This window comes from Vulpes vulpes, chromosome 1 (assembly GCF_048418805.1).
Source record: "Vulpes vulpes isolate BD-2025 chromosome 1, VulVul3, whole genome shotgun sequence".
Classification (NCBI taxonomy): domain Eukaryota; kingdom Metazoa; phylum Chordata; class Mammalia; order Carnivora; family Canidae; genus Vulpes; species Vulpes vulpes.
In genome coordinates this window covers 8241964-8265947 of record NC_132780.1, presented here as the reverse complement: position 1 = coordinate 8265947, position 23984 = coordinate 8241964, and the positions used below count along the sequence as shown (strand labels likewise).

At 50.8% G+C, this 23984-nt stretch overlaps 2 protein-coding genes across 8 annotated transcripts in view; both read right to left on the bottom strand.

Moving 5' to 3' along the window:
• Positions 1–7339, bottom strand: part of ACTN4 (actinin alpha 4) — a 72991-nt gene extending 65652 nt beyond the window's left edge. For 4 of the 7 annotated variants that reach the window (XM_026010106.2, XM_026010109.2, XM_026010107.2 and 1 more), the window contains exon 1: positions 7043–7326. In XM_026010106.2, the coding sequence (XP_025865891.1) occupies positions 7043–7204 (162 nt within the window). In that variant the 5' untranslated portion in view covers positions 7205–7326. Of the gene's footprint in view, positions 1–7042 lie in introns of all 7 variants that reach the window. The other 3 variants (XM_026010110.2, XM_026010108.2, XM_072751906.1) reach the window with 3 other exon arrangements.
• Positions 7340–12891: 5552 nt separating this feature from the next.
• Positions 12892–23008, bottom strand: EIF3K (eukaryotic translation initiation factor 3 subunit K). Its single transcript, XM_026010111.2, has 8 exons — positions 22812–23008; positions 21765–21863; positions 20400–20520; positions 18865–18939; positions 16561–16627; positions 16384–16461; positions 14360–14485; positions 12892–12957 (listed from the first exon to the last, which is right to left on the bottom strand). Exons 1-8 carry the CDS (start codon positions 22868–22870, stop codon positions 12926–12928), a joined length of 657 nt encoding a protein of 218 aa, XP_025865896.1. The 5' UTR covers positions 22871–23008; the 3' UTR covers positions 12892–12925.
• Positions 23009–23984: the final 976 nt, after the last annotated feature.

The following is a 23984-nucleotide window of genomic DNA, read 5'->3' as shown; positions in this document are numbered from 1 at the left end:
TGTGTTCCTGGGTAAGTCACTCTGCTCTGACTCTCATGGAATCTTTCCAGGGTCAAATGAGATAGTTTTTTCCAAAAGTGGCAGGCACATATGGGAGATTTTAAGGGTTATTCATATCCTACATTAATCCTCGAATCACTGTGAGGTTATTCCTTTGATTCTCTTGTAAACCTTCTGATTACTTCAAAGAGAACGTCTCTGCTTGGCACTGTGGGTCTTTAGCACTTCACTAATACTTGCCAAATTCTCTTTTTAACAAACGGAGCAGAGCTCAGGCCCAGAGCCTTCAGCAGGAATAACACCTAGCTGGAATTTAACGACATCAGTTTTGTTTTCAGCATGTTTATTTTCCCAGTTTCCTTCTATTTATGGCCAGGGAGGCTGACTTTTTCATTTATCATACTTATATAACTTTTCCTTTTAAAACTGAAGAAAGGCAAATTAACTCTAAAAAAAAGTCTTAATTATATAAAAGTAAAATGGGCATGGAAAAGTCACAAATGGCTGAAGTTTAGGAAACAGGGAGATAAATCACAGAAGCAAGGATTTTGAGGGATGAGGGGGAATGCTGCTCTGGCTGGGGAGCCACTGTCTTTTCCAGAAATTCAGGATGGGCCCTCACTATTGGGGAGATGGGGGCTCATCCCAGGAAGGCAGGAGCCAGCATAGAAATAGGTGGCAAATATCAAATCTCCAATAAACTCAATCCACTGGCTTTCCAATAACTCTTCAATAAATTATGCCCAAGAAAAAGACCACTGGCTTCTCCCAGAGTAACTGCAGCTCCAACTAAAGAGAAGGCAACCAAGTTACACCAACCAGCTTTTCAAAACTTTCCCTGGACATTCCAAGTTAATGCATCGATTGTTTACAAAGGAAGGGGGAGGGGGAAGGGACGTGAAAGAACACCACAACCAAAAAAGGCACAACACCAAGGCGAATGTCTCAGAGATTTTTATAATCCCAGGCAGACTGCTACTTGGATAAAACTTTCCCAGCACTGATGTAAAGACACCCCTGCCCATTGAAAGATTTCACTTTCTGGGAGATGCAAGATCCTTCTCCTCCTACCACCCCACCCCCCCACCCAAATAAGATCGTTCTTTACAGAGTCCGGAATTTAATATGATTGTTTCTTTTGATTCACTGACCCTTACATACTCCTTGATACCTGGAATACTGACTAAAATGTAACTCATAAACCTTCTTGAAACAAAGCAAGTGCTAGTGTGCCACTTTCAGACACTTTATAACAAATTCTGGCGCCTTGACTGCCAACACTGTAAAACTAAGTTTCCTTGTAACTGTGCTTTGATGTTTTAAACTTTAAACTCATCCTAAAGGATACTGTCTTGAGCTCTCACACCACCCATGATATAAAGACGTCTTTCAAACCTCCATGGATGACAGAATTTGCATCCGCTCAAGTAGAAACTTCCGTCTGCCTACCTTTCCCTTTCTTAGGTGTTTCAATTACCACTGTCACTGAATGACCAACCTGCTGTCGCTTGCCTTCCATTTCCATGAAAAAAGAAAAGGGGAGGAGAGGAATTTGAACCAGGTAACAGGAGTGTTTTGTTATTCTGTAAAATAAATCCATAAATAAAGGCAGTGGAAGGGAATCTGGGGGAAGGGACCTGAACCTGACTGATGAGATGAGATGAGACCTTGGACATCACTAAGCGAAGGAAAGAGGGACAAAGCTGAGCAAGACACTGGTCTAGAATATACTCCATGCCAGGGAAGAGAGAAACATGTAGATATTTTGGCTATTCAGAAAACCTGAGCAAGTGATCCTGGGACAAACAGGTGTTCGCTAATTATTTTTGCCCTTCTCCTTTCCTCCCCTCCCCCCAAAAAAACAGAAGCAGCAGGGAATCCTTGTTTTAAGAAGCCTTAAGATCTGGTCAAAGGTTTGTACAATTCCTAGCACACTACAAATCAATACAGCACAAGCTGAAGGTGTCCACCTCAACAGTCTTAGAAATTCCTTCAGCCTTCTCAAATCAATTCTTTTTTTATTCCATTCTCTCTTCTGTCATCTGCTAGACAGCACTGCCAGGTAACTTGTACAATCACTCAGGGTAACTCTGAAAAACAGTGCTGTCTGGCCAAAGTCCACCAGGACTGCAGTCTACGTTTAGAGATTTTATCTATTTATTTATTTATTCATTCGAGAGAGACAGATCATGAGCAGGCGGAAGGGCAGAGGCAGAGGGAAGAGCAGGCTCCCCGCTGAGCAGGGAGCCCATGGAGGGGCTCCATCTCAGGACCCCAGGATAATGACCTGAGCTGAAGGCAGCCCCTTCACTAACAGAGCCACCCAGGTGCCGCAACTGAAGTCTACATTTAAATGACAAAAGTCGGGACGCCTGGGTAGCTCAGTGGTTGAGCATCTGCCTTTGGCCCAGGGTATGATCCTGGAGACCTGGGTTCGAGTCCCCCTGCATAAAGCCTGCTTCTCCCTCCGCCTATGTGTGTGTCTTTCTCTGAATAAATAAAATTCTAAAAAAAAAAAAAAAAGGGGGGGGGGAGTTTAAATAAATAAGTAAATGACAGAAGTCTCCATCCCAGAGGCTTAACACTAGAATCCACACTTGTCCCTGTTGTCCTGAAATCTGATTAAGAAGACTTTTTGAGGGATCCCTGGGTGGCGCAGCGGTTTAGCGCCTGCCTTTGGCCTGGGGTGCGATCCTGGAGACCCGGGATCGAGTCCCACGTCGGGCTCCCGGTGCATAGAGCCTGCTTCTCCCTCTGCCTATGTCTCTGCTTCTCTCTCTCTCTCTCTCTCTCTCTCTCTGTGACTATCATAAATAAATAAAAATTTTTTAAAAAGTTAAAAAAAAAAAAAGAAGACTTTTTGAGAGCGCCATCCTGTGTCTTAATTGACCTCCCTGGCAGCAAGGGCATTCGCCAGGATACTATAGCACTACCCTTCATTTCCTGGGTTGTTTCCTCCAACGTGCTCACCAAACTTTCGCCACAATGAAGCCCACTTGAGGCCAGGCAATCAGCTGCCTTAAATAAAACCATCTACCACCAGTTCCAACCCAAGAATGAGTCAGCTCCCTGCCGCCAGGTAGCTTAGCTAACTAGCCTCCTTGTTGGTCTTGGAAGCCGGAACCAGGGAGGGTGTTTCAAAACGCAGAGGGCAATTCTGGGTTGCCGCCCAGGACCGCCTAGGATTAGATGAAACAACAGGCACCGCTCCCATTTCATGGTACCAACTTTCAACTGAACAAGTGTGAATGGCTACAAGGGGTGCAGTTACTCCCAGGCCACCCTCCCAGACCTCACCTCTTTGGCAGTCACCAGGAAAGAAAACCATGTTCTAAGACACGTTTTCAGCGATTGGGGAGGGAATAGTGCTAGTAGCCGAGTAGCTTTCTCTATCCCTCTCCTGAGTATAGCTGTCCCCCTCTCATATTTATAGTCTTACTTCTAGATGATAATTAAGTTTGATGGGGTTTTTAAAAATTACTATTAATTTTTTTTAGGTATATTATTTAATTCTGAAAGCCGCTAAGGACCTGTCAATCTTAGCCAGAACCCAAGAGGAAAGCAATTACAGTAATGGAACAAAATAACAGATGGCTACTTTGAGGCCCCTATTGTCAGGCTTAAAAAAAAAAAAAAAAAACCTGGAGAAAAATGAACCATCAGAACTTTCAAATAATTAACTCACCCTTGATAGAGCCCAAGCTAAAGGTCAGGGATCTAACCTGAGGCCCTGCAAACAGTGATGTTTCAAGGAACAAGCAAGCTTAGCGAAGGAGGCGATCCTTCTTGCTATGTTGAGAGGGGATCCATCTGAAGGAGCTATGAAGAGACAGCTCCTGTCCAGGAGAGCAAGGAATAATACCAAGGCTACCCAGGACCCTCTCAGACGCTGGGAAAAGGAACTGTGGCAGAGAACTGTACTTGCTGGAGCATTTACTCAAAACCCAGGCCAGTCCTTCTCCTATCTCCCAGGAGGACACTCAGGGCCTTCCACGTCAGAACTGTTCTATAACCTACTTAGCAGGTTGGTTACAAGGGTCCCTAGAAGTCAGAGCAAATGGCTTCAGGTCAAAGTGAGAACCATCAGATGCTACATACACCCTGACACAAACCAACCCTGGCCTAATTCCTGGAACTTGGAATACAACTCCAAGCACTTTACGGGACTGCAGTGATCCTGGAAACAGATTTTCAGGATACGTGAGTGTGCACAAGATACTCACAGGACTACCACTCACTCTCCCTGTGCCAATGGCTCAGCAAGGCAAGAAGGGCAACCTGTCATTCACTTAAGCGACACTGTAATGCAGAAAAACTCGCCCAGACTGTTTGAGGGGTTGGGGGGGTAGTTCTTCTTAGAAGGAAAAGAACAGCACAAATTTGTGTACATGTTCCTTTCCATCATTCCTTCCCCCATTTCATAAAGGATCCCTATTCCATAATAGGAAAGTGCACAGCGGTGAAGCAATATTTTCCCCCAAAGAACAGCTATGTGTAAATATTTGCTGCGGTAGGTATAAAGCAGGACATGCTAGAATCTGACCCTTATTGAGAACTGAAAGCGGCTTGTATTAGAGAACACTGTGAGCCACCCTTTCCCTCAACCTTGCCTGGTCCTTGAGGAAGGGAAGAGGGAAAAATAATACACAGCAGGCAGGGCCTTGGGGTTCTGGTGAGTCCTCGCTCCCACCCAGGGCCTGAATGGTGCTCTGGCCTCACCCTGTGCGCAAGGGAGACTTAACCACGAAGGAGCACACACCCTAACTGCCAGAAGGGAGTGGAAATGAGCTAGCAAAAGGAGTCACCTGGGGAGGCATAGAAGACAGGAAGGGAGGGAAAAGGAAGGTTTCCCCCCCTCTTCCCACCACCTGACCGAAAAAGCCTCATTCTCCCAAGCACCTGGAGCTGGAGAAGTCAGATCCCAAAAATACTTAACAACAACCCCATGGCCCCCTGTTCCCCTCCCAACTTTCCAAGTGTCTTGGCGACCCTTAACCTTTGCCACCCTGGCAAGGCCTCAGGCAACAAATTCTTGTTGGGACTACAGGCTAGATCTTCTCCCCTCAAAAAGCATTTTCACATCAGATCATCTCAACCTGGCCACCCTGAGATAGGTGGAGATAAGGAGAAGAACACCACCACCAACCTGCCACTCCCCCACTCCTGATGAGGAAATTCAAGCAGAGCTTGGGAATTTACCCAAGGTCATGCCAGGCCCCACCCCAGGCCGCCCTGGAACAGCTGCCCCTTTCACCCTTCCCCTCCTCACTGGGCTCTCTGCACTTGGGCCCCCAGGGTACCAATTCATACCCTTAAGAGGCTTCCAGTCACACTCCTGCTCTCACTCAAACCCCTTGAGTCTGCCCTATGTTCCTGAAAAAGTTCCACCAAATCCGCCCTCCCTAAGTCCCAACACCATACACATCCACTTCTGTAGGCCTCGCAGAAGGGTCTGCTTCCACACCCCCAACCCTCATTTTACAGATGACAGACCTGTACTAAGAGAGAAAGGCAGGGTCTTGCCCAGGACCACAAAGCTGATTAGTGACAAATCTGGGAAGAAAATTCAGATCTCCTGAACGTACTAAAAGCTTCTAACTTCGAGTACCTCCCACTCTCTTCACACACTTTAAACCACCTCTCCAAACACACACATCCACTCAACACTCTCCTTTCTTTAGCTCTTTCTGCGCACAAGCCCTCTCTTCTATCACTGGAGAGCCCCCCCACACACACACCTTCTCTGGGCCTCCCACTCCTCTTGGTCTCCTTTTCACTGCTGTGGTTCCCCCGCTAAGCAGCTTCCACACCCCAACATACCACCTGAGAACAGACCCTGCTTTCAGGGTCCATTCACCCCCCACCCCACCAAAGACACAATTCTTCCCTGACCCTCTCCCTGTCCCCCACCCCCAAACACACTCTGTAGTCCTGCGACTGTACCTCTAGAAGCCCTCCCCCCCAAATTCCTTTCTCAGTCCATCCATCACACACTGCCTTCCTAATGAGACTTTCATTTTCCTAAACTAATCTCCCTCATTACCCGCCATTCCGCCGCTCCCATTGTTTCTTTCCAGGATGCTCACCTTTTCCACACTACCTTTTCCTTAGGCTCCTCCAAACTCTTGGCTGAGCTTTTCAACCTTCCATCAGTTCTTCAGAATCCCCTCTTCAAAACACTCCAGGTTCCCTCTGCATCCCCCCTTCCACCTCTCCATCCCTCCATCAATTCCTCTTACTCCTCCCGCCTCCCACTCAGAACAGGACACCCCAAATAAATCTCTTCAAACACTTCTTACGACTCCGTACCTTCTTTCATTTGCACCCCTGCCCCCCCTCTCCCCCCACACCCCAGTCTCACACCCACTTCTTTCCTCTGCCCCTCTCCTTTTCCAAGTCTCCCAGGTGCCCCCACTACTCGTCAGACTCCACATCCCTCTCTTAGTACCCCCCTACTCCATCCTCAGACTTCCAGAATCTCCACCCCCTTTAGAACTCCCCCAACCCCAAGGTTCTTCAGAGCTTTCTGCACTCCAAATAACCCCCTCCACCTCTCAGCCCCTCCTCAGGCTCCCCCAAACATCAATTCCATCCTGGCCCATAAATTCCAGACTCCTCCGTTCGTCTCCGCACCCCCAACCATCCTCTGACCCTTCCATCCCGCCTCAGACCCCAATTCCATTTTAGAGCCTCCAAGCATCTCGGTTTCCCCCAGTTCCCCGCCCAGACCCTCCAATTCCTCCATCGGGCTGATTTCGTTTTTTGGTTTTGGGGTTTTTTTTTGTTGTCGTTGTTTTTGACTTCCATATTCCCTACTCGGCCGCCAATTATTTTTTTTCAGGCTCCCAATTCCTTGCTCAAGTTCTACAGTTTCTTCTCAGGACTACAAATCCCTTCCCGGTCCCGCCAATTCCTTCTCCTGACCCCCCGATTCCCATCACGGACCCTCCAATTCCCTCTCGAGACCTCCAACCCCCTTCCAGCGCCCCAACCTCCCTGCGAAGCCCCCCCCTTGGGCCCGTCCGGCCCGCGGGCCGCGCACCTTGCGCTGCTGCTTCTCCCAGGCCGGGTCCAGCAGCAGGTCCCGGTCCCAGTCGTCTTCCTGGGCCATGTAGTCGCCCATGCTTCCCCCGCCGCCGGCGCCATTGCCCCCGCTGCTGGGGCCGTACTGGTACGACTGGTTCGCCGCGTGGTAGTCCACCATTCCGCCGCCTCTCGCTCGCCCACCAGCCCGTCCGCTCCCGCCTCAGCTCCCGCCCCTCTGCCCGAGCCTCCTCCGCCGCCGCCGCCGCCGCCGCCGCTTCGGCCGCTTCAGCCCGCCCTCCCGCAGCGCCTGCGCACTGCCTGCCGCGCCTGCGCACTGCGCCGCCGCCGCCGCCCTCTCGCGCGCGCGCGCACCTCCTAACCAGAAATCGCTGAGACCCGCGTCGGGGAGTTCGGCGCCTGCGCAGAGCCCACTTCCCCTGCCGCGCCTTCAGCTCAGGTACGCGCCGCGTCCTCTCTCCCGCGTGAGCGCGCGCGTCCTCTGCGTGTGGGCGGGGCCAGGTCATGAATGATTCATGAGGCGGGGTCTCGCCTTCAAGCCTTAACCTGCTCGGGCCTGGAACGTGTCTTCCCGGTCAGCAACACAAACTCAGCAAGTATTTATTAAACGCCTACTGTGTGCCAGATCATGTTTTATTACCCATTGGCACTAAACAAGATAGGCAAAAATTCCTGCCCGCTTGGAACTACCTTCTAGTGAAGGAAGGTAACAGAGTCGTAGGAAGTATGTATGCCAGGGTGGTAAGTGTTATGGAGAAAAATTAAGCATAAAAAAAAAAAAAAAAAAAAAGAGAAAAATTAAGCATGAGCTGGAATGTCAAACAGTAGTCAGGGCAGGCTTTGCAGAAAAGGAGGACATTTGAATCCAGACCTGGAGGATTCACAAAATGCACATGAGAGTTAGGTAGATTGGAATTGATACTGGCTGACCTAGAAGGTAAAAGAATTTGGGGACTTGTCAATCTTCATTCATTCATCAAACATTTATTGAGCATCTGTGGTGTGCCAGGAATTGCTCTTGGATGCTGGCAATACAGTGCTGAGCGTGATAAGCAGGATTGGTTCTCAAATGGCTCACATGGTGGGGGGGTGACAATAAATAAACAAATACAGATAAATGATGTTGCCATATTTTTTTTGAAGATTTTATTTATTTATTCGTGAGAGATACAGAGAGAGAGGCAGAGACATAGGCAGAGGGAGAAGCGGACTCCATCCCAGGACCCGAGATTCCTCCCTGAGCCAAAGGCAGACGCTCAGCCTCTGAGCCACCCAGGTGTCCCATGATGTTGCCATATTAACAGGCCTCTCAAATTTAAATATCCAAACCTAAGCTTCTGATCTTCCTAAACCTGATTGCCCCCACAGTCATCCCCATTTCAATTAATGGCACCTCCATCCTTCCAGCTGTGGGGCAAATAGGTCAATCCTTGCCTCCTCTTTGTCTTCACACCCCACATCCAGTTTAGGAAATTCTGTTAGTTCCATCTTAAAAATATAAATGGGGGCTGCCTGGGTGGCGCAGTTGGTTAAGTGCTGGACTCTTGGTTTCTGCTCAGGTCATGATCTCAGAGTCGTGAGATCCAACCCCATGTGGAGCCTGCTTAAGCCGAGTATGCTTAAGACTCTCCCTCTTGCTCTGCCTCCTCCCCCACTGTGTGTGCTTTTTCTTTTTCTCCCAAATAAATAAATCTTTTAAAAAGTATATACAGGGGATCCCTGGGTGGCGCAGCGGTTTGGCGCCTGCCTTTGGCCCAGGGCGCGATCCTGGAGACCCGGGATTGAATCCCACATCGGGCTCCTGGTGCATGGAGCCTGCTTCTCCCTCTGCCTATGTCTCTGCCTCTCTCTCTCTCTCTATCATAAAAAAAAAAAAAAAAGTATATACAGAATCCAGCCATTTTCTCCTGCTGCCACGCCCCACTCTAGCTCTGTCCACTCTTGCCTTATCTCTACTTGGATCACCACAGTAGGCTCCTTACCATCTCCCTGCTTCCTTTCCCATTCCTCTACCCCATTCTCTTTCCCACAAGAAGCCCCAGGGAGCCTGTGAACACCTGAGTCAAATCTCTGACCTAAGTCTCTCCCTCCTCTGCTCAGAATCCCTCCTTGGTGGGGCACCTGGGTGGCTCAGTGGTTGAGGGTCTGCTTTGAGCTCAAGTTGTGATCCCAGGGTCCCAGGATCAAGTCCCACATCAGGCTCCTACAAGAAGTCTGTTTCTCCCTCTGCCTATATTTCTGTCAGGGAGCCCCACGTGGGACTCAATCCCCAGACCAGGGATCACAATCTGAGCTCAAGGCAGACCCTCAACCACTGAGCAACCCAGGCATCCCCCAGCCTTGCTTTTGAAACAAGACACTCCTGGGGCTTCAGCCAGACCCCCAAGGCCCTTCCCCATCCTGTCCCCATCTCCTCTCCCAGGTCACAGCCCTCTCTCCCTCTCAGTCTCTGAGGTTCTGCAACACTGCCGACTTCTCTGCTGGTCCTCAAATGCACCAGGCACTTCCCAGCCTCAGGGTCTTTGTACTGTGTGATGCCTTGTTACCACTGCCTGGAATGCTTTCCCCACATACTGGAAGCCCAGGGCTTCAACAGCCTCCTCACCCACAGGTCTGCAGAAATATCACCCCTTCAGTGAGACCTTCCCAGACCACCTTAGTTAAAATAGCATCCTACACCTTCCGTCCTTGGCTTTATTTTTTTCCAGCATACTGGCTACCTGATTGGCTTATTTACCATGTTTATCTGTCTCCTCCTCCAAGAGTGTCAGCCGTGAAAATGGGGATCTTTGGTCACTGCTGTTTCCCTGGTCTCTGAAGCAGTGTCTGGCACAAGATTGAAGCTTAATATATCTTAGGTGAATGGATAGACTTAAGGCCATGATTAGTTTGAATTTTATTGAAAATGCAATGGGGAAAAAGGGGGGGGGGGCAGCCCGGGTGGCTCAGTGGTTTAGCGCCTGCCTTTGGCCCAGGGCCTGATCCTGGAGACCCCGGATGAGCCCCACGTCAGGCTCCCTGCATGGAGCCTACTTCTCCCTCTGCCTGTGTCTCTGCCTGTGTGTGTGTGTGTGTCTCATGGATAGATAAGTAAAATATTTAAAAAAAAAAAAAAGAAAATGCAATGGGAAATTCAGGGAGGACCCTAAGCAGGGCAGGGCTGGGATCCAATGCAGCTGTTCTAGGATCCAGTGGCCACAGGAGGGGAACAGACTGTAGGTAGAGGGAGGGCAAGGAGACCAGCCAGGGAGTGGCCACAGTGGTCCCGATGTATGTGGTCAGGACCAAGATCCTGGAAGAGGAGACAGCCATGGAGGATGGGCAGTGGAAGGATTTGGAAAAGTGGAGCTGACGGGACTTACTGTCATGGATTGGATGGGGGGAGGGGGTGGCCAGGAGAATGAAGAATCCAGACTCAAGATGGCTCCCAAGGTTTGGACCTGGGCGACGGGAAGGTGAAATCGACTGGTCAGGAAAGGTAGGAAGGTTAAGGGTTTGAGTTAGAGTAGAGCAGGAATTGGCCCACAGTATGAACAAAGGAGATTGTGTCGGAGTCAACTACTGGGGATGGGGATGAGAAGACATGGCTCCTCCAGGTATAGGAACTCATGGATTTCTCCCCACCTCTCTCAAAGGCACTGGAAGAGATCCACTGGCATGCAAAGGAAGGGGACGAGGCCTGGGCACGGCTCAATTTCCCAGGGGATGCCAGGACCTGGCCAAAGATCCAGGAATGTTAGCTGTGACCTGGAGAACAAACCCAGGACTTCTGTGCTGGGCCTAGTTGGCAGAGAGCGCCACTGGGGCTATGGGTCATTGACTCCACCCTGACGGCTCCCAGGGGACACTGAAATACCTCCCAGACGAAGGGCTGAGATAAGTGGATGGCTTGTCAGGGAGGTTTAAATTAAAAGCTCCCTTCATTTCTGACATGTTATTAAGTAAATTCTATGCCCAATGTGGGGCTTGAATTCATGACCCCAAGACGAAGAGTCGCATGTTCTACTGGCTGAGCCAGCCAGGCGCCCCTGTTGTAGTCCACTGTTAATTCTAGTTAGTGAACAAAAAAGGGCTGTGTCCTCTTAGGGTGGGACATGAACAGACACTGGGGTGCCAAGAAGAGACTATGGAAGCAACTAAATACACCCAAGTCCACGTGAACAAGACAAGCACCAAGCGTATTCTCTTACTAAACGCCAAACTGTTCTCAACTCTTCGGATGCATGAACTCCCAGCAACTTCTGAAGTGGGTACTCTCCCTGGCTGTAAAATTGAGGCACAAGGTTAACCAATTTGCCAACAGGTTGGTAGGCTGAGGTTTGAACTGTCTTACTCCAGAGCCAAGTCTCTTAGCTGCTCAAAGGATCCACCTAGAGCAAAAGCAGGCTAAGTGGGAAAAGACGTGGTGCTGAGCAGCCACAGTTAGTTGTGCAGGTTGTATTCTACACAAAGGCACCTGCTGAGTAGGTGAGTGGGAGTTGTACTCACATGGGGTGGCAGGTGCCTTTTCCTTAATTTACACAATCAAACAGCGTCCCAGTATTGTCCTACGCCCCTCTCCCCTCCTTTAGAGCTGGCTCCCAAGTTGTGAGCTAGAGACACCTTTTGCCCCCAGGGCTTGGGTACATCTTGCTTCCTGGCTCCTGCTCAGGTCTGGAACTCAGGGCAAAGTTTATCCTGCCCTGCCCTGCCTGTCAGTGTCCTCAAAAGAATGATGGGTGTGAATGCAAACACATGAGGGAGGGCCAAGGGGGCACAGCTCAGACACTGTCAATGCCCTCTTCGTAGGCAAAGTTCATGTGTAAAGGCTTACAGAAATGTAACACTCCCTCATTTTACATTAAGGGCTGGACATCTCTGATGGTTTGTCTTTTCTTCTATTTTTCCCCAAAGGCAGTCACTGTGGTCTCTACCCCTTCTTCCTGCAGACAGCAGGATCAGAGGTGAAGACACTTGACCAAAGTCACCCTGCCAGACTCTGGAATACCTACCGTGTAAGACAGAGAAGCAACCCAGCTGCAGATTAAGGAACATCAGCTAGGCCTCCTGGCCACTGTAGGCTGCGACTTGGGGATGGGGAGGGACAGGGGAATGGCCTGGCTGAAAATCCTGATTTTTTGGTAAAGTCTCCCCAAGCAGAATGGTGAGGACTAGTTTGTAACCTTGAGCTAGGCTCTAATGAGGGGCCTAGCTGGAAGATCATGGAATCCCCCACAACTGACAAGGGTGTGTCATCCCCCTTTCACAGGTGAAGAAACTGAGACGGAGGCAGTCACCAAGCCAAGGACACACAGCTTGGTGGGCTGAGCAGTAGCCAGGGTAAGAGGCAGGCTGAATCCCACCACCCCTCCCATTCACTCCTCCGCCCACTGTGGGGCCACTAGTGCCCCCATCTGAGGCCAAGGGGCAAAGGTTGTGCCTCCCCTTACCAGGAACCCACTCCTGTCCACCTAGGTGTTCCAGAGGGCAGAAGAGATAGGGCCGCACCCAGGGGCAGGGCTGGACTCCTACATCCTAGTCACATCCTCCTCCTTGCTGATTCACACAGCCAGCTCCCTACTGGTGACCTGATGGGTCAGGAAGGTGGGAGTGGAAGGTCGGTTGCTGGAAAGGGGCAGGGGAGGAAGTAGGAGGGAAGAAAGGAGCCGGAAGCCAAGCCCTACTGTGTGTGTGTGTGTGTGTGTGTGTGTGTGTGTGTGTGTGTGTGTGTAATGCGGAATGGAGGTGGATCCCGCACAGAGTGGGCGGAGGCCTGCTCCCGGGCTCCCTCTAGTGGGCGAAGGGCAGAGGCAAAAAAAAGGGCAGAGGCGGAAAAAAAAAAAAAAAAAGGAATGGGAGACAAAAAAATAAATCAACAAATCTTTATTAAACACCTGCCAGGTTACTGGGAGGAGGCCATAATGCTGGACACACCTGTTGAGAAGAGAAGAGGGGAGCAGGTCAACGTGGGAAGACTGGGAGACCAGCCTCCAACCACCAACCATGGCACTCACAATTCTTCAAGCGTGGCATATCACAAACCCCTTTCTGGACCCTGGTCCCCTTCACAAAGGCAGTTTGCTTTCTCTTCCTTCCCTTCCCTTCTTCCCTTCCCTTTCCAAGATTTTATTTATTCACGAGAGACACACAGAGAGAGAGGCAGAGATATAACATAAGCAGAGGGAGAAGCTGGCTCCCTGCAGGGAGCTAAATGCAGTACTAATCCCGGATCCCGGGATCACACCCTGAGCTGAAGGCAGATGCTCAACCACTGAGCCACCCAAGCGTCCCTGGTTTCTTTTTAAAGTAATCTCTGTGCCCAACACAGGGCCTGAACTCCCGAACCTGAGAATAAGAGTCACATGCTCTCCTGAGCAGCCAGGTGCCCGACTTGGGGCAGTAGTTTAAAAAAATCTCGACTCTGGGGGCACCTGGGTGGCTCCGTGGTTGAGCATCCACCTTCAACTCAGGTCATGATCCCAGGGTCCTGGGATTAAGTCCCACATCGGGCTCCCCAGAAGGAGCCTGATGCTCCCTCTGCCTATGTCTCACATGAATAAATACATGAAATCTTAAAATAATAAAAAGAATTTCGACTCTGGAGCAAGGAGCCCTGCATCCGAATCACAGCTCTGCCTCCTCCCAGGTGGGTGACCTCAGGCAAGTTCATTAACACCAGCTCCTCCATCTGCACGAAGCATCTACCCCACATAGTCCCAGGATTAAGTGACATGCTCAGAACAATGCCTGGCACAATTCTTTGCTCTTCTCATCACCATCACAGTAACATTTACTACGTGCCACTTGCAAGACACTCTAAGCACTGGATTTCCATCTCCTCCTGTAGAGCCTTTTGCCACAGTGACTTCTCACCCAGAACCTCAACAAAGGTCCACAGGCCCCATGCACAGAGATGATTGCCCACTGAGTCCTGATCCCCAGATCAGTACCAAATTAGCTGGTTTGGACCAGGAAGCCACGCTGTACCAAGACATTCTAAGACCCCAGAATCACTCAAGAGATGGAGAGGGGACCCCGGTTGTATGGGAGCAGCCTACCCCCTGGCTCTGGGTTCTCACTCACTTTACGACAGAGCCCCTGGGACCAGTAAGGGTGTGGAGACACCCTGCAAGGCCTGTCCAAGCCCTGCAGGGTCCTGGGGAAGGACACCCATCATTCCACTGTCATTCAGCCTCTGCAGGCAGCCCTGTGAGAGAAGTCAATGGACTCTGGCAGATGCAAATTTCCTGGCCCTGAACCAGACTGTATCTACGAAAGTTCCTGTCAACAGGCACCTCCTTAGTCCCACAGCCAGAAGCGTGGGGCCACCACTCACTGTCAAAGTCGATCTTCTCCACGATGTTCTTGGGCTTGATGCTCTCCTCTTGGCTACAGATGAAGATCTGGCCTGACTCATCTGCGCTCCAGCCATACTTGCTCATCCACACTTTTAGCTGGCTGTCTGTGGGTGACACAGGCCGTGCAGGGGCTCAGTCACCCCAATCCCCCAGTACCAGGCAGCTGAAGGCCAGGGTGCCTTCCCCACTCAACTGCTTCAGGGGCCACCAGGAGCTCCAGCTGCCAGGCTTGCATTTCTGCAATTCATTCTCCAAACAGCAGCCAGAGGGAGCCTGCCAGCTTTCCCACAGTTATGGAGCAGGGCTTTTGTCACCACTTCTTTGATTTTTCTGCCCCCTTTCTCTCCCAGCACAAGTCTTGGTTTCCAACAGCTCCCTTCTCTGCTTTGCCACACAACGTTGAGATGGTTTTAAAATTATGCCATCACTATCACTAACCATAAGCCCAAAGCATCAGTTGAGAATTTATTTGCGGGCCGTTTTGCTCTTAAAAAACATGCCAGTAAGAAGGTAGAAGGTACAGCCAAAAAATATCCTACTACTTGAAGTCACTCTTTTGTGTGACCCTGAGCAATTTGATAAATTCATCTCCCTCTCTTCTGATTCAAGTCTAAGGGTTGTTTCACTCCTTTTCAGGATAATTTCACTTTTCAGGATATAAAACATCTACCTGATGTAAAGCACTTAAAACACAGCCTGATACACAGTGTCCAATAAAAGTTAGCTTCTGCTAAAAAATTGTGTCTGGGGGCATACACACAAACTACTGGATCAAAAGGCAAACCTATCCAAATAAGGTACTTAGACAAATCTCACCCCCCACCCACAGCTCTCTCTCCCTGTGCTCATCCCCAACCTCCCAAGGAGTAACCATTTTCCTTAGTTTTATTTTTCTTCCTGTGTATCTTTTCCAAAAATGAATAAATACACAAACATGCTTCTCTTTCCTTTCTTCTTTCTGGAAGGATCTTTTAATTTTTTACTTATTATATTATATTTATTATTATTTTTTTAAAGATTTATTTGTTCAATTATTTATGACAGACATAGAGAGAGGCAGAGACACAGGAGGAGGGAGAAACAGGCTCCATACCGGAGCCCGACATGGGATTCGATCCTGGGGCTCCAAAGTCTCGCCCTGGGCCAAAGGCAGGCGCTAAACCGCTGAGCCACCCAAGGATCCCCACTTATTATATTTAAAGTAGGCTCCATGCCCAGCATGGAGCTCAACACAGGGCCTGAACTCACAACTCTGAGATCAAGACCTAAGTTGAGATCAAGAGTTGGACGATTAACTCCACTGGGCCACCTAGGTGCCCCTGGAAGAATCTTTTAAAAACACAAATCTGATCATGTCCCTCCCTGCGGCTCCAGCTCACTCAGGACAAAGGACTAAGTCCTCAGGAGGCCCCATAGTATCTGAGGATCTCCCTCCTACCACTTCTCCACCCTCAGCTCTGCCCCTCCCTCATTGTGCTCCCACCAGGTACCCTGGCGGCTCTGTAAACAAGACAGACACGCCCCTGTCTCAGCATTCTCTGGTTTGCTCAGCTCTCAGGCTGCCTGCCTGACTCCACCGAAGCATCTATTCACCTTAGCCCCTTGAGCTGTCTTGCATGACTTGACATTAGACTTATACATCTCATTTTGTTATCTGTTTTGCTACTTCTGTGAGAACAAATCTGAGCCATTGTTTCGTTCACTGCTGTATCCCTAAGGCCTAGAACAGTCTGGTACACAGAAGGCATTCAAATAACTTACGTAGAATAAAATAAATGAATGCCATGGCATCTCCCCCCAAGGAATGGTACTTTTTTTTTTTTTAAGGGTATGTTTTATACCAGTTTCTTACTCCCTCAATAACAAGCTGGGCTGTTATTGACTTGACTTGTCAAGTCAATGACTTGTTGAGGCAGGGATGAGTCCATCTGAGGAGCTGACTGAGGCCCACGGCCCCTGACCAGCCTCCTCGATTGGCACCAGAGACCCAAAGAGGCCTTACCTGTCAGGTCCCCAAGCATCTCAGCCAGCAGCCAGCGATCAATGTGCTGATAAGTGATGCCCACAACGTGGCAGATAACTGCAGAGATAAGGAACGAAGATGGTGGTCATTCCTGGGACCTTGCTGCCACTCCCTACCCCTTCCCCCTGGGGAGCCCAGGCTCCGAGAGGGACTTACATTTTCGGACAGAGTCTTCGAAGCCGGTTATACCTTCCAGGAGGTCCATGTTTTCATCCAGGGCTTGCTGGAGGGCAATGATAATGTTAGTAACATCAAGATTATTACAGTTAACAAAATTAGCAATAGAAGCTGACACTTGGGCATTCACCCCACATGCCAGCTTTTTTTCTCTATGCAACCCTATGATGTAAGGTACTATTTTTGTCCACTTTTAGAGATGAAAAAAGTAAGGCTCAGAGCAGCTAAGTGACTTGCCCCAAACCTCAGAGCTGGTGTTTAAATCAGGCAGGCAGAAACCACACATCCAAAGAGGGAACAGAGACAGATTAGCTAACTGCACTCACCTACCTCCTCCTGCTCCTATCTCACTCAGAGAAAAGGCCAAGTGTCCCACCTTGGCCTACAAGGCCTCACAGGATCTGCCCGTCACCTCACCCTCCTCAGCCCTTTGCTCCAGCCATGGGGGACTCCTCGCTGCTCCTCATCAGACACACCATGCACACGCCCACTTTAAGGTCACCCTCCCAACAAGAGCTCCCTCCAACAGTACTGCAGGAAATGAAGAACCTACAAGGACAATGAAGGGGAGCAGCCAGTGAGACAGAAGGATATATAGGAGAGTAATTGTCATGAGGGCCAGATGATAAAAGGATTTGAGAGAACAGTGTGGCATCCCCATCAGAGGAGGCCAACAGGGCAGACAGTATGGGTATCATGGTGCATGCGTGCTCATGTTTATGTTGGAGACTGGGGGAAAGAAGGCTGATCACAAAAGCCTGAATGAAGTGAGTGCAGTGGGTTCAAGTGAGCAAGGAGAAGAGAGACAGCACAGGCAACCCCTCCCGCGAGCACGAGTAACCAACAGTCCCCCTCCACCCAACCCCTGAGGGATTTCCTGGGATGGGAGACTTTCTGCTCAACGGGGAACAGAGAAAGAGAGCAAGAGACAAAGGTGAACGTGGAGGTTCAGGGAGAGTTCTCTTTTTGTAGTGTAGAACTAACTACACAGCAGGCGTGGTCTGATGACAGAAACAATCAGGGAAGGCCAAATTTGCTGCCCTGTGAGAGTAGGGAGAGGTGCTGGTGTTATGCTGCTGAGTGGGTGAGAGGGAAGGGGAACTGTGCACCAGTTGAGGGGTGGCCTGAGATGGGGAGTGCCGATTCACCCTCTCAAACAGAAAAGTGTTCAGTCAGCTACCAGTCAATGTCGAGGCCAAGAGCACTAATGCGTGGGAGTTCTGCTTTGGCTGCTTCTCTTTTCCCACAAAACAAGGCAGACGAGCTCAAATTGAGATTGAGACGGGAGGGAGGAGAGGGGATGAAGAGTGTGAAGAGATGGGAGCGAGCTAGACACTAGGCCAGGAGATGAGGAGCACAGTGGATCTAACAGGCCTTCCTCCAGCCTCTCTCTCTCTCACGGTCTCAGGTACAGATTTATGCTGGAGGAGGAAGCCCAACAGAGGACCAGGGCCGCTGGTCAGGCCCAAGAACACCAGGCTGGAGACCTCACAGGGGTGAGCTAGAATGTTAGGAGGAAGTAGTCAAAGGGTGGATTATGTTTGACATTCGTGGGCAGAGAAGGGAGCAATCACTGCTGAAGACAGGAACTGGGTAGTGGCTCCCCATGTTCCCTGGGCATCAGAAACACTGGGGGTAACTGCTTAATATCCCAACACCTAGACCACATTCAGGCCAATTATATCAGACTCTGAGGCTCGGAATCAACTATCAATTTGTTTAACTCCTCAGGGATCCAATGCACTGAGAGTTGCTCTAGGGCATGACCGGGAGAGGGCCAAGGTCACAAGGAGGACGGACGCTAAGGTCCTGCAAGTGGCAGTGAGTTGGAGCTGTTATTCATGAAAGGAAGAGCGGTGGTCAGGGGGCTCAAACCAACTAGGTGGGGCAGGAAGTGCCAATATCAAGCTTCAGGACTGCAGGGTTTCAGTGGGAGAGAGATGGGTCTGGGAACGACAGGTGAGAAGGACCCTTGGCACCCCACTGGGAAAAACTACAGAAGTGGAGGATGGGACTCCAGTTTGAGCAAGAAAGGGAGGGAGCATCCAGAGGATGGAGGACTTCAACAGGAAGGACAGACAGGGTTCATGCATGTGTGCCCTAGGACAACATGGGAATCCTGGCTCAGTGCGAGGATGACAAGTCCATGTGGTCACACTTGTAAAGACTGAGCATGGGACTGCTCACAGTTATGCAGGCAGATGACAAATGTGCGTTCTTGTGCAGCTCAGCAGCCTGCCCCACTCAGCCCAGCCACCCACCCTGCCCCTGGAGCCAAATTACCCAGAAGGCCTGGAAGTGGCAGGTCTCCAGCAGGTCTCCGAGGTATAAAATCTGCCGGATTGGCCGTTCTTCTTGCTAAGGGGAGAGTGTTAAGGGAAAAAAGCCCTGAACCTTAGGAGGCTGCCGCTGGGCCCACCACCTCCTGCCGCCCACCTTCGGTTCATCGCAACACGGCTGCTAAAGGCAATAGACAATCCAGCGATGGAGACATTAAACCAATGGCTGGCCCATCCACACACTGGGATCAAGGCAACTCTCAGAGAACCAACGTGGAGACTCGACAAGACACACTGGGATACGAAAAAGCAAGATGCAGACCAACATGCATAAGAGCCCACCATCTGGGTGGGGATGGACACACATGTGTATGTGAACACACACTACTTGTGTGACTCTAGGGTTATCTGTGGAAACGTACCCAAGAACTGCAAGCATCTGTTGCCTCCTGGAAGGGGAATAGGGTGGCTGTGGGACAGGGGAGGGATGAAGCCTTGTCATTTTTCCACTGTATACTTCTCCACACTTCTAACAGTGTACTGTATGCTTTTTTTTGTTTTGTTTTGTTTTTGAAAAGCCACCAGAAAAGACCCCTGGGGGAGGTAGACAATCTCTCAGAAGGCAGGTACTTCTACGGACCCACTTTGGCAGAGCAGGTTCAAAGAGGAAGCCATCATTTCTCAACTCAGATATCAATGGGCAGGTTAAGTGTGATGGCATTGGGACTGCGAGCGCTAGAAGACAGGGCCTAGCATGGAGGGAGACTCTGCCAAGCTTGTCAGGTAATCACAGGACAGTGGGAGGATCACCTGGCCAAGTGGTGGACAAGTTACCAAACAGCAGACCAGAGCAAAGTGGGGCGAGGTGGTGGGAAGGAGCCAGTTTATTTTCACTGAACCTTTATTCACTGAAGGCCAGCACTGAGCCAGACACAGAAGATACACACAATGAAGCTCAGCTAACGATCCAGCTCTTCCTGCCCACTGCCTCTTGCCTGGTGGCCTTCACTCAGCTACAACCATCACAGGAATCCTTTCAAAGCATAAATCTACCCATCTTACTGTGTGGTTTCAAAGCCTTCTATGGCTTCCCAGTGCCCTTCAAATTGCATTTTGAAATCCGTGCTGAAATCTTCCTCTACTGCCTCTAAAAGAGCACTGACCTCATCTTTTTTCTCCAGGCCTCCTTACATATTTATTCCCTCCGCCCAGATCACCCTTCCTTAACTGACATTCCCTCCTTTCAGAGATTCCCTCCTCCAAGAAGCCTTTCCTAAGAGGTGCCTCCCCCGGCTTCCCTAAACCCCAACCCCTGACTACTGCAGGCTGTCAATGACAGAGGGCTCATCTCCGCCACTGGACTGTGAGCCCTGTGAGGGCAGGGGCCGGGTCTGTTGCAGCCACCAAAATGTCCCACCCAGTACTGCACCAAATCCAGGAGTTTGTGGCTGAACCCACAGACCACTTCCCTGGGAGTTCATCTACCTTGCCCCCACCCCGTCCTACACACCCGGCCGGACGGATAAGCTGGAAGGATACATGTGCCTGATCGATCATGCACTTGCACAGTGTGAAGTCGGTGTGGGGCAGGTTGGTGAGGGCCTTTAGCAGGATCTGGGCGGTGACCGTAGTTTGAAAGAAGGCTGGGTTGAATTGGTACCTGAGAAGGGAAACAAGAGACAGAGCAATAGGCCCAGACCTCTTCATGTCCCTGGGCCTCACCAGATACCCAGTACTGTGTGGCTCAGAGCTCAGGAATTGGCATGTGCCTGGGCTCCAACCCCGAACACAGCACTCTGGCTCTGTGACCTTAACCTCCCTGACCCACTTTCCTGTTTGTGGATGGGAACAGTTAATCCTCTCAACCATTCTGTAAGGCAAATGCTGTTAAGTGGTCACAAACAAACCAATACCTAAGTATAGTCTAAAGCAGTGGTTGAGGTTCTGGAGCCAGACTGCTTGGGTTCAAACTTCCCTGACAAGTGACCTTGAACTAGTTCTTTTAAATTCTCTGTGCATCAGTCCCCTCCAAGAAGGGACAATAACAACCCTATCTACTTCACAAAGACAGTACGACATCTGAGTTAATACATACAAAGCTTACAGCGCAGTAGCTACCACACTATGAGTGCTCATTAAGCAGCAGTTACACCAGTAACAATCTTAACAACCTCACAAATACAAAGTGTTCTTATCTCCCCTTTACAGACACCCAAACTGAGACAATGTATAAAAATTATGTAACTGACAGCATGACAATACAGGCTGTGGGGAAAGGATGCAAATGCCCATCAGCAGGAGAAAGGGTAATTAAAACACAGTGAAGCACTATACTAAAATGACAAATTGCAGCTGCAGGAAAAAATGGATCCATCTCACAACCCTGGTGCTAAGCAGAAGATGCCAGATGCAGAAAAGCTCACGTCACATACTATTTATGTCATATCCAACGCAGGCAAACCTGAGCCAAGCTAATCAGGATGCATGCTTGTGTGGTCAACTCACATGAAGCCAGACCATGAGAGCATAAAAGTGGTTACCAGGGCAGGGGTGAGGTGGCTGGCAGAAAGCACACAAGGCAAAGAGCCTGGGAACCTGACAACACTCAATTTTGTAATAAGTGTGATGTCCACACAGGTTTGCACTTATACTTATTTAGCCATATTTTTGTGTTTTGTACCAACCTATTCGTGCAAACTGCAATTAATTTTTTTTTTTTTTTTGCAATTAATTTTTTAAAAAACTACCTCTCCTTCTGCCCCAACTCTTTTGGCTTCCTTGTCTTACACACCAAGAGAAGTCACATCCCGAAGACTACCCCCCAACTCTGGCCTCATCCAATGTTGAGAGTGGCACGCTGCGGGCTACACTGTCATGCAGGCGGGGGTGAAGGCAGAGACTCACAGCTTCAGGACAGCCAGGTTGGCTTCCAGATCGTAGGCATTCTCCTTGGCCTGTGTTTCCACATACCGCTCCAGGGTGGCCAGATTCTCAGGATTGTACCTACAGAAGAATCAAGATGGGTGAGCAGAGAAGAAACAGGAGCTGAGGCCAGTCACTCTGGGTAGAGAGGAGAAGGCCACTGTAACCTGCAACTGTATCAAAGTCTTTTTTTTTTTTAGATTTATTTATTTATTCATTCATTCATTCATTCAGAGAGAGAGAGAGGGGAGCAGACACACAGAAGCGGGCTCCATGCAGGAAGCCCCATGCGGGACTCGATCCGGTGTCTCCAGGATCACGCCCTGGGCTACAGGCGGCGCTAAACCGCTGGGCGACCGGGGCTGCCCCTGTATCAAAGTCTTGAATCAGCTCCATAACCTCTAATAACACTTATCCACATTACACACCTAAGCCTGAGCTCTGACCCCCATCAGAGCCCTGGGTCTTTCCCAGATGTCTCACAACCTGTACACCAGGCCTCCTGGACATCTCTGCCACTCATCCCCTTCTCCCCTCCTCAGGCCCCCATCCTGGTTTATCCCCATCCTCTCCGGCTCGGCTTCCCCAATCCCGGCCCCGACGATTGCTGGCTATCACTGCCTATTGCCCGGTTAGTATGGATTCTGAACTGGGAACCCCCATGAAAGCATGGGCCGGGGCTGTCTTGGTCACCTCTGGTTCCCCAGCACTGCCCAGCGCTGATGGAATAGATTTCAGTGCCGTGTGCTAAAGCAATGGCATGAGAGGTAAGAAAAAAGGAGATGAAAAGGCGTGACACACGCAGTGAGAGGCTGAGGAGCAGAGCGCGGAGAAGCAGAGGGAGACCTTAAAGCAATGAAAAAGGCGAGCACTGCGAGGTAGGCCCCTGTGGGGCCGTTTCCTCACACTCCTCCAGAAGCGGGAAAGCCTCCCCCGGGCCAAGTTAGGACCCGACCACCCCTTGCGGCCTCTACAAAATCCCGCCCACCACGCCGCGCGGCCGCAGCGCTCCTCCGGCCGGGCTCAGACCTGTCGATACCCTTGAGCAACTTGCCCACGTTCGCTCTCATCTGCTCAAACATCGCCATGACGAACGTCGCCTCCCACACCCGGGCGGGAGCAGGAGACCCAGCCGGTACGGCGTCCTCGAGGACCGGAAGAGGAAGAGGTGGCGGAAGCGGAAACTACGTTGTTGTCTCCTCCGCGGCGCCTGCGGCGGCCGCCACGTGACTTTCTTCCCGGCGGGCGCATTTGGCGCGTGCGCACAAGCGCCCCCCGAGCTGGACCGACAGCGTGAGAAAAGGCTTAATGTAACCCAGTGCGCAGGCGCCGTCTCCGGGCGAGGAGGCGGGGCGAGGCTTTTCCCGGGCCCCGGGCGCCGAGCTCTAGCCCCCGGGACGTGAGCGCGAGCTCGCCCGCGGGGACACGGCTCCCTAACGTCGTGCACGCGGCGTGTTGCGCGCGGTCGTGAACTCACAAAAATGTGCCGATATGCGCGCCGTATCTCTTCGTTTGGGCCCTGGCCAGATTCCCCAGGGAGGTGCTCTCTGAGGTCTCCTTTGCCCCAGGCCTCGGCCTCTTGGGCAAGATCCTGAGCTCTGGAGCCCTGAACCTCTCCCCAACCTCCGCCCCAGCCCCAGGGGTAGGCACCCCGAAAGCTGTGATGCCCTGGCGTGCAGGGGCTGAGGTGCAGGGCGCTCAGGCCCCTTTAGGCTCCAGTCTTGCAGAAGGGGAGAGACCCCTGTGTGTGCTCTCATGAGTTACATGTGTACCATTCTGCACACTTTAGGCGTGAATGCACAAGCATGTGTCACATCCGTGGGGGTATGTGCTCTGGGTACAACCGCATGTATGCACATGGGTATCCAGGCATGTGTCCGGCTACTGGTCTGTGCACAGTGGGTACACAGGTGGGTGCTAAGTGTGTACATGTACCCCGGAGAACGGGGACGTACACTGCATGGCCGCTCCTGTGCAGGCCTTCCATCTCCGGATGGTGGCCAAACCCTCAAGCACTCAGCAGAGTTTCAACTGTGGTTTTTAGCCACCGCCCAGAACGCGGGAGGGGGTGCCAGAGCAACCCCCCCAGATCATAAGATAGTTTGCATCTGGTTTACATTCAGCCCCGGGTCCTGGGGGGGGGTCCCCTGGGTCCCAAGGCAAGCTACCCCTCACAGGCTCTCAGGGCCCAGGGGATAGGGG

Bases quoted from the DNA above. Each gene is read 5' to 3' on its own strand.
- EIF3K (XM_026010111.2), bottom strand. From the start codon at position 22,870: ATGGCGATGTTTGAGCAGATGAGAGCGAACGTGGGCAAGTTGCTCAAG. The intron at 16,628-18,864 runs GTAATTTGGCTC...ATTGCCCTCCAG, and splicing joins GCCACTTCCAGGCCTTCTGG to CAAGCCCTGGATGAAAACAT. The intron at 16,462-16,560 runs GTAAGTCCCTCT...TTATCTCTGCAG, and splicing joins CGAAGACTCTGTCCGAAAAT to TTATCTGCCACGTTGTGGGC.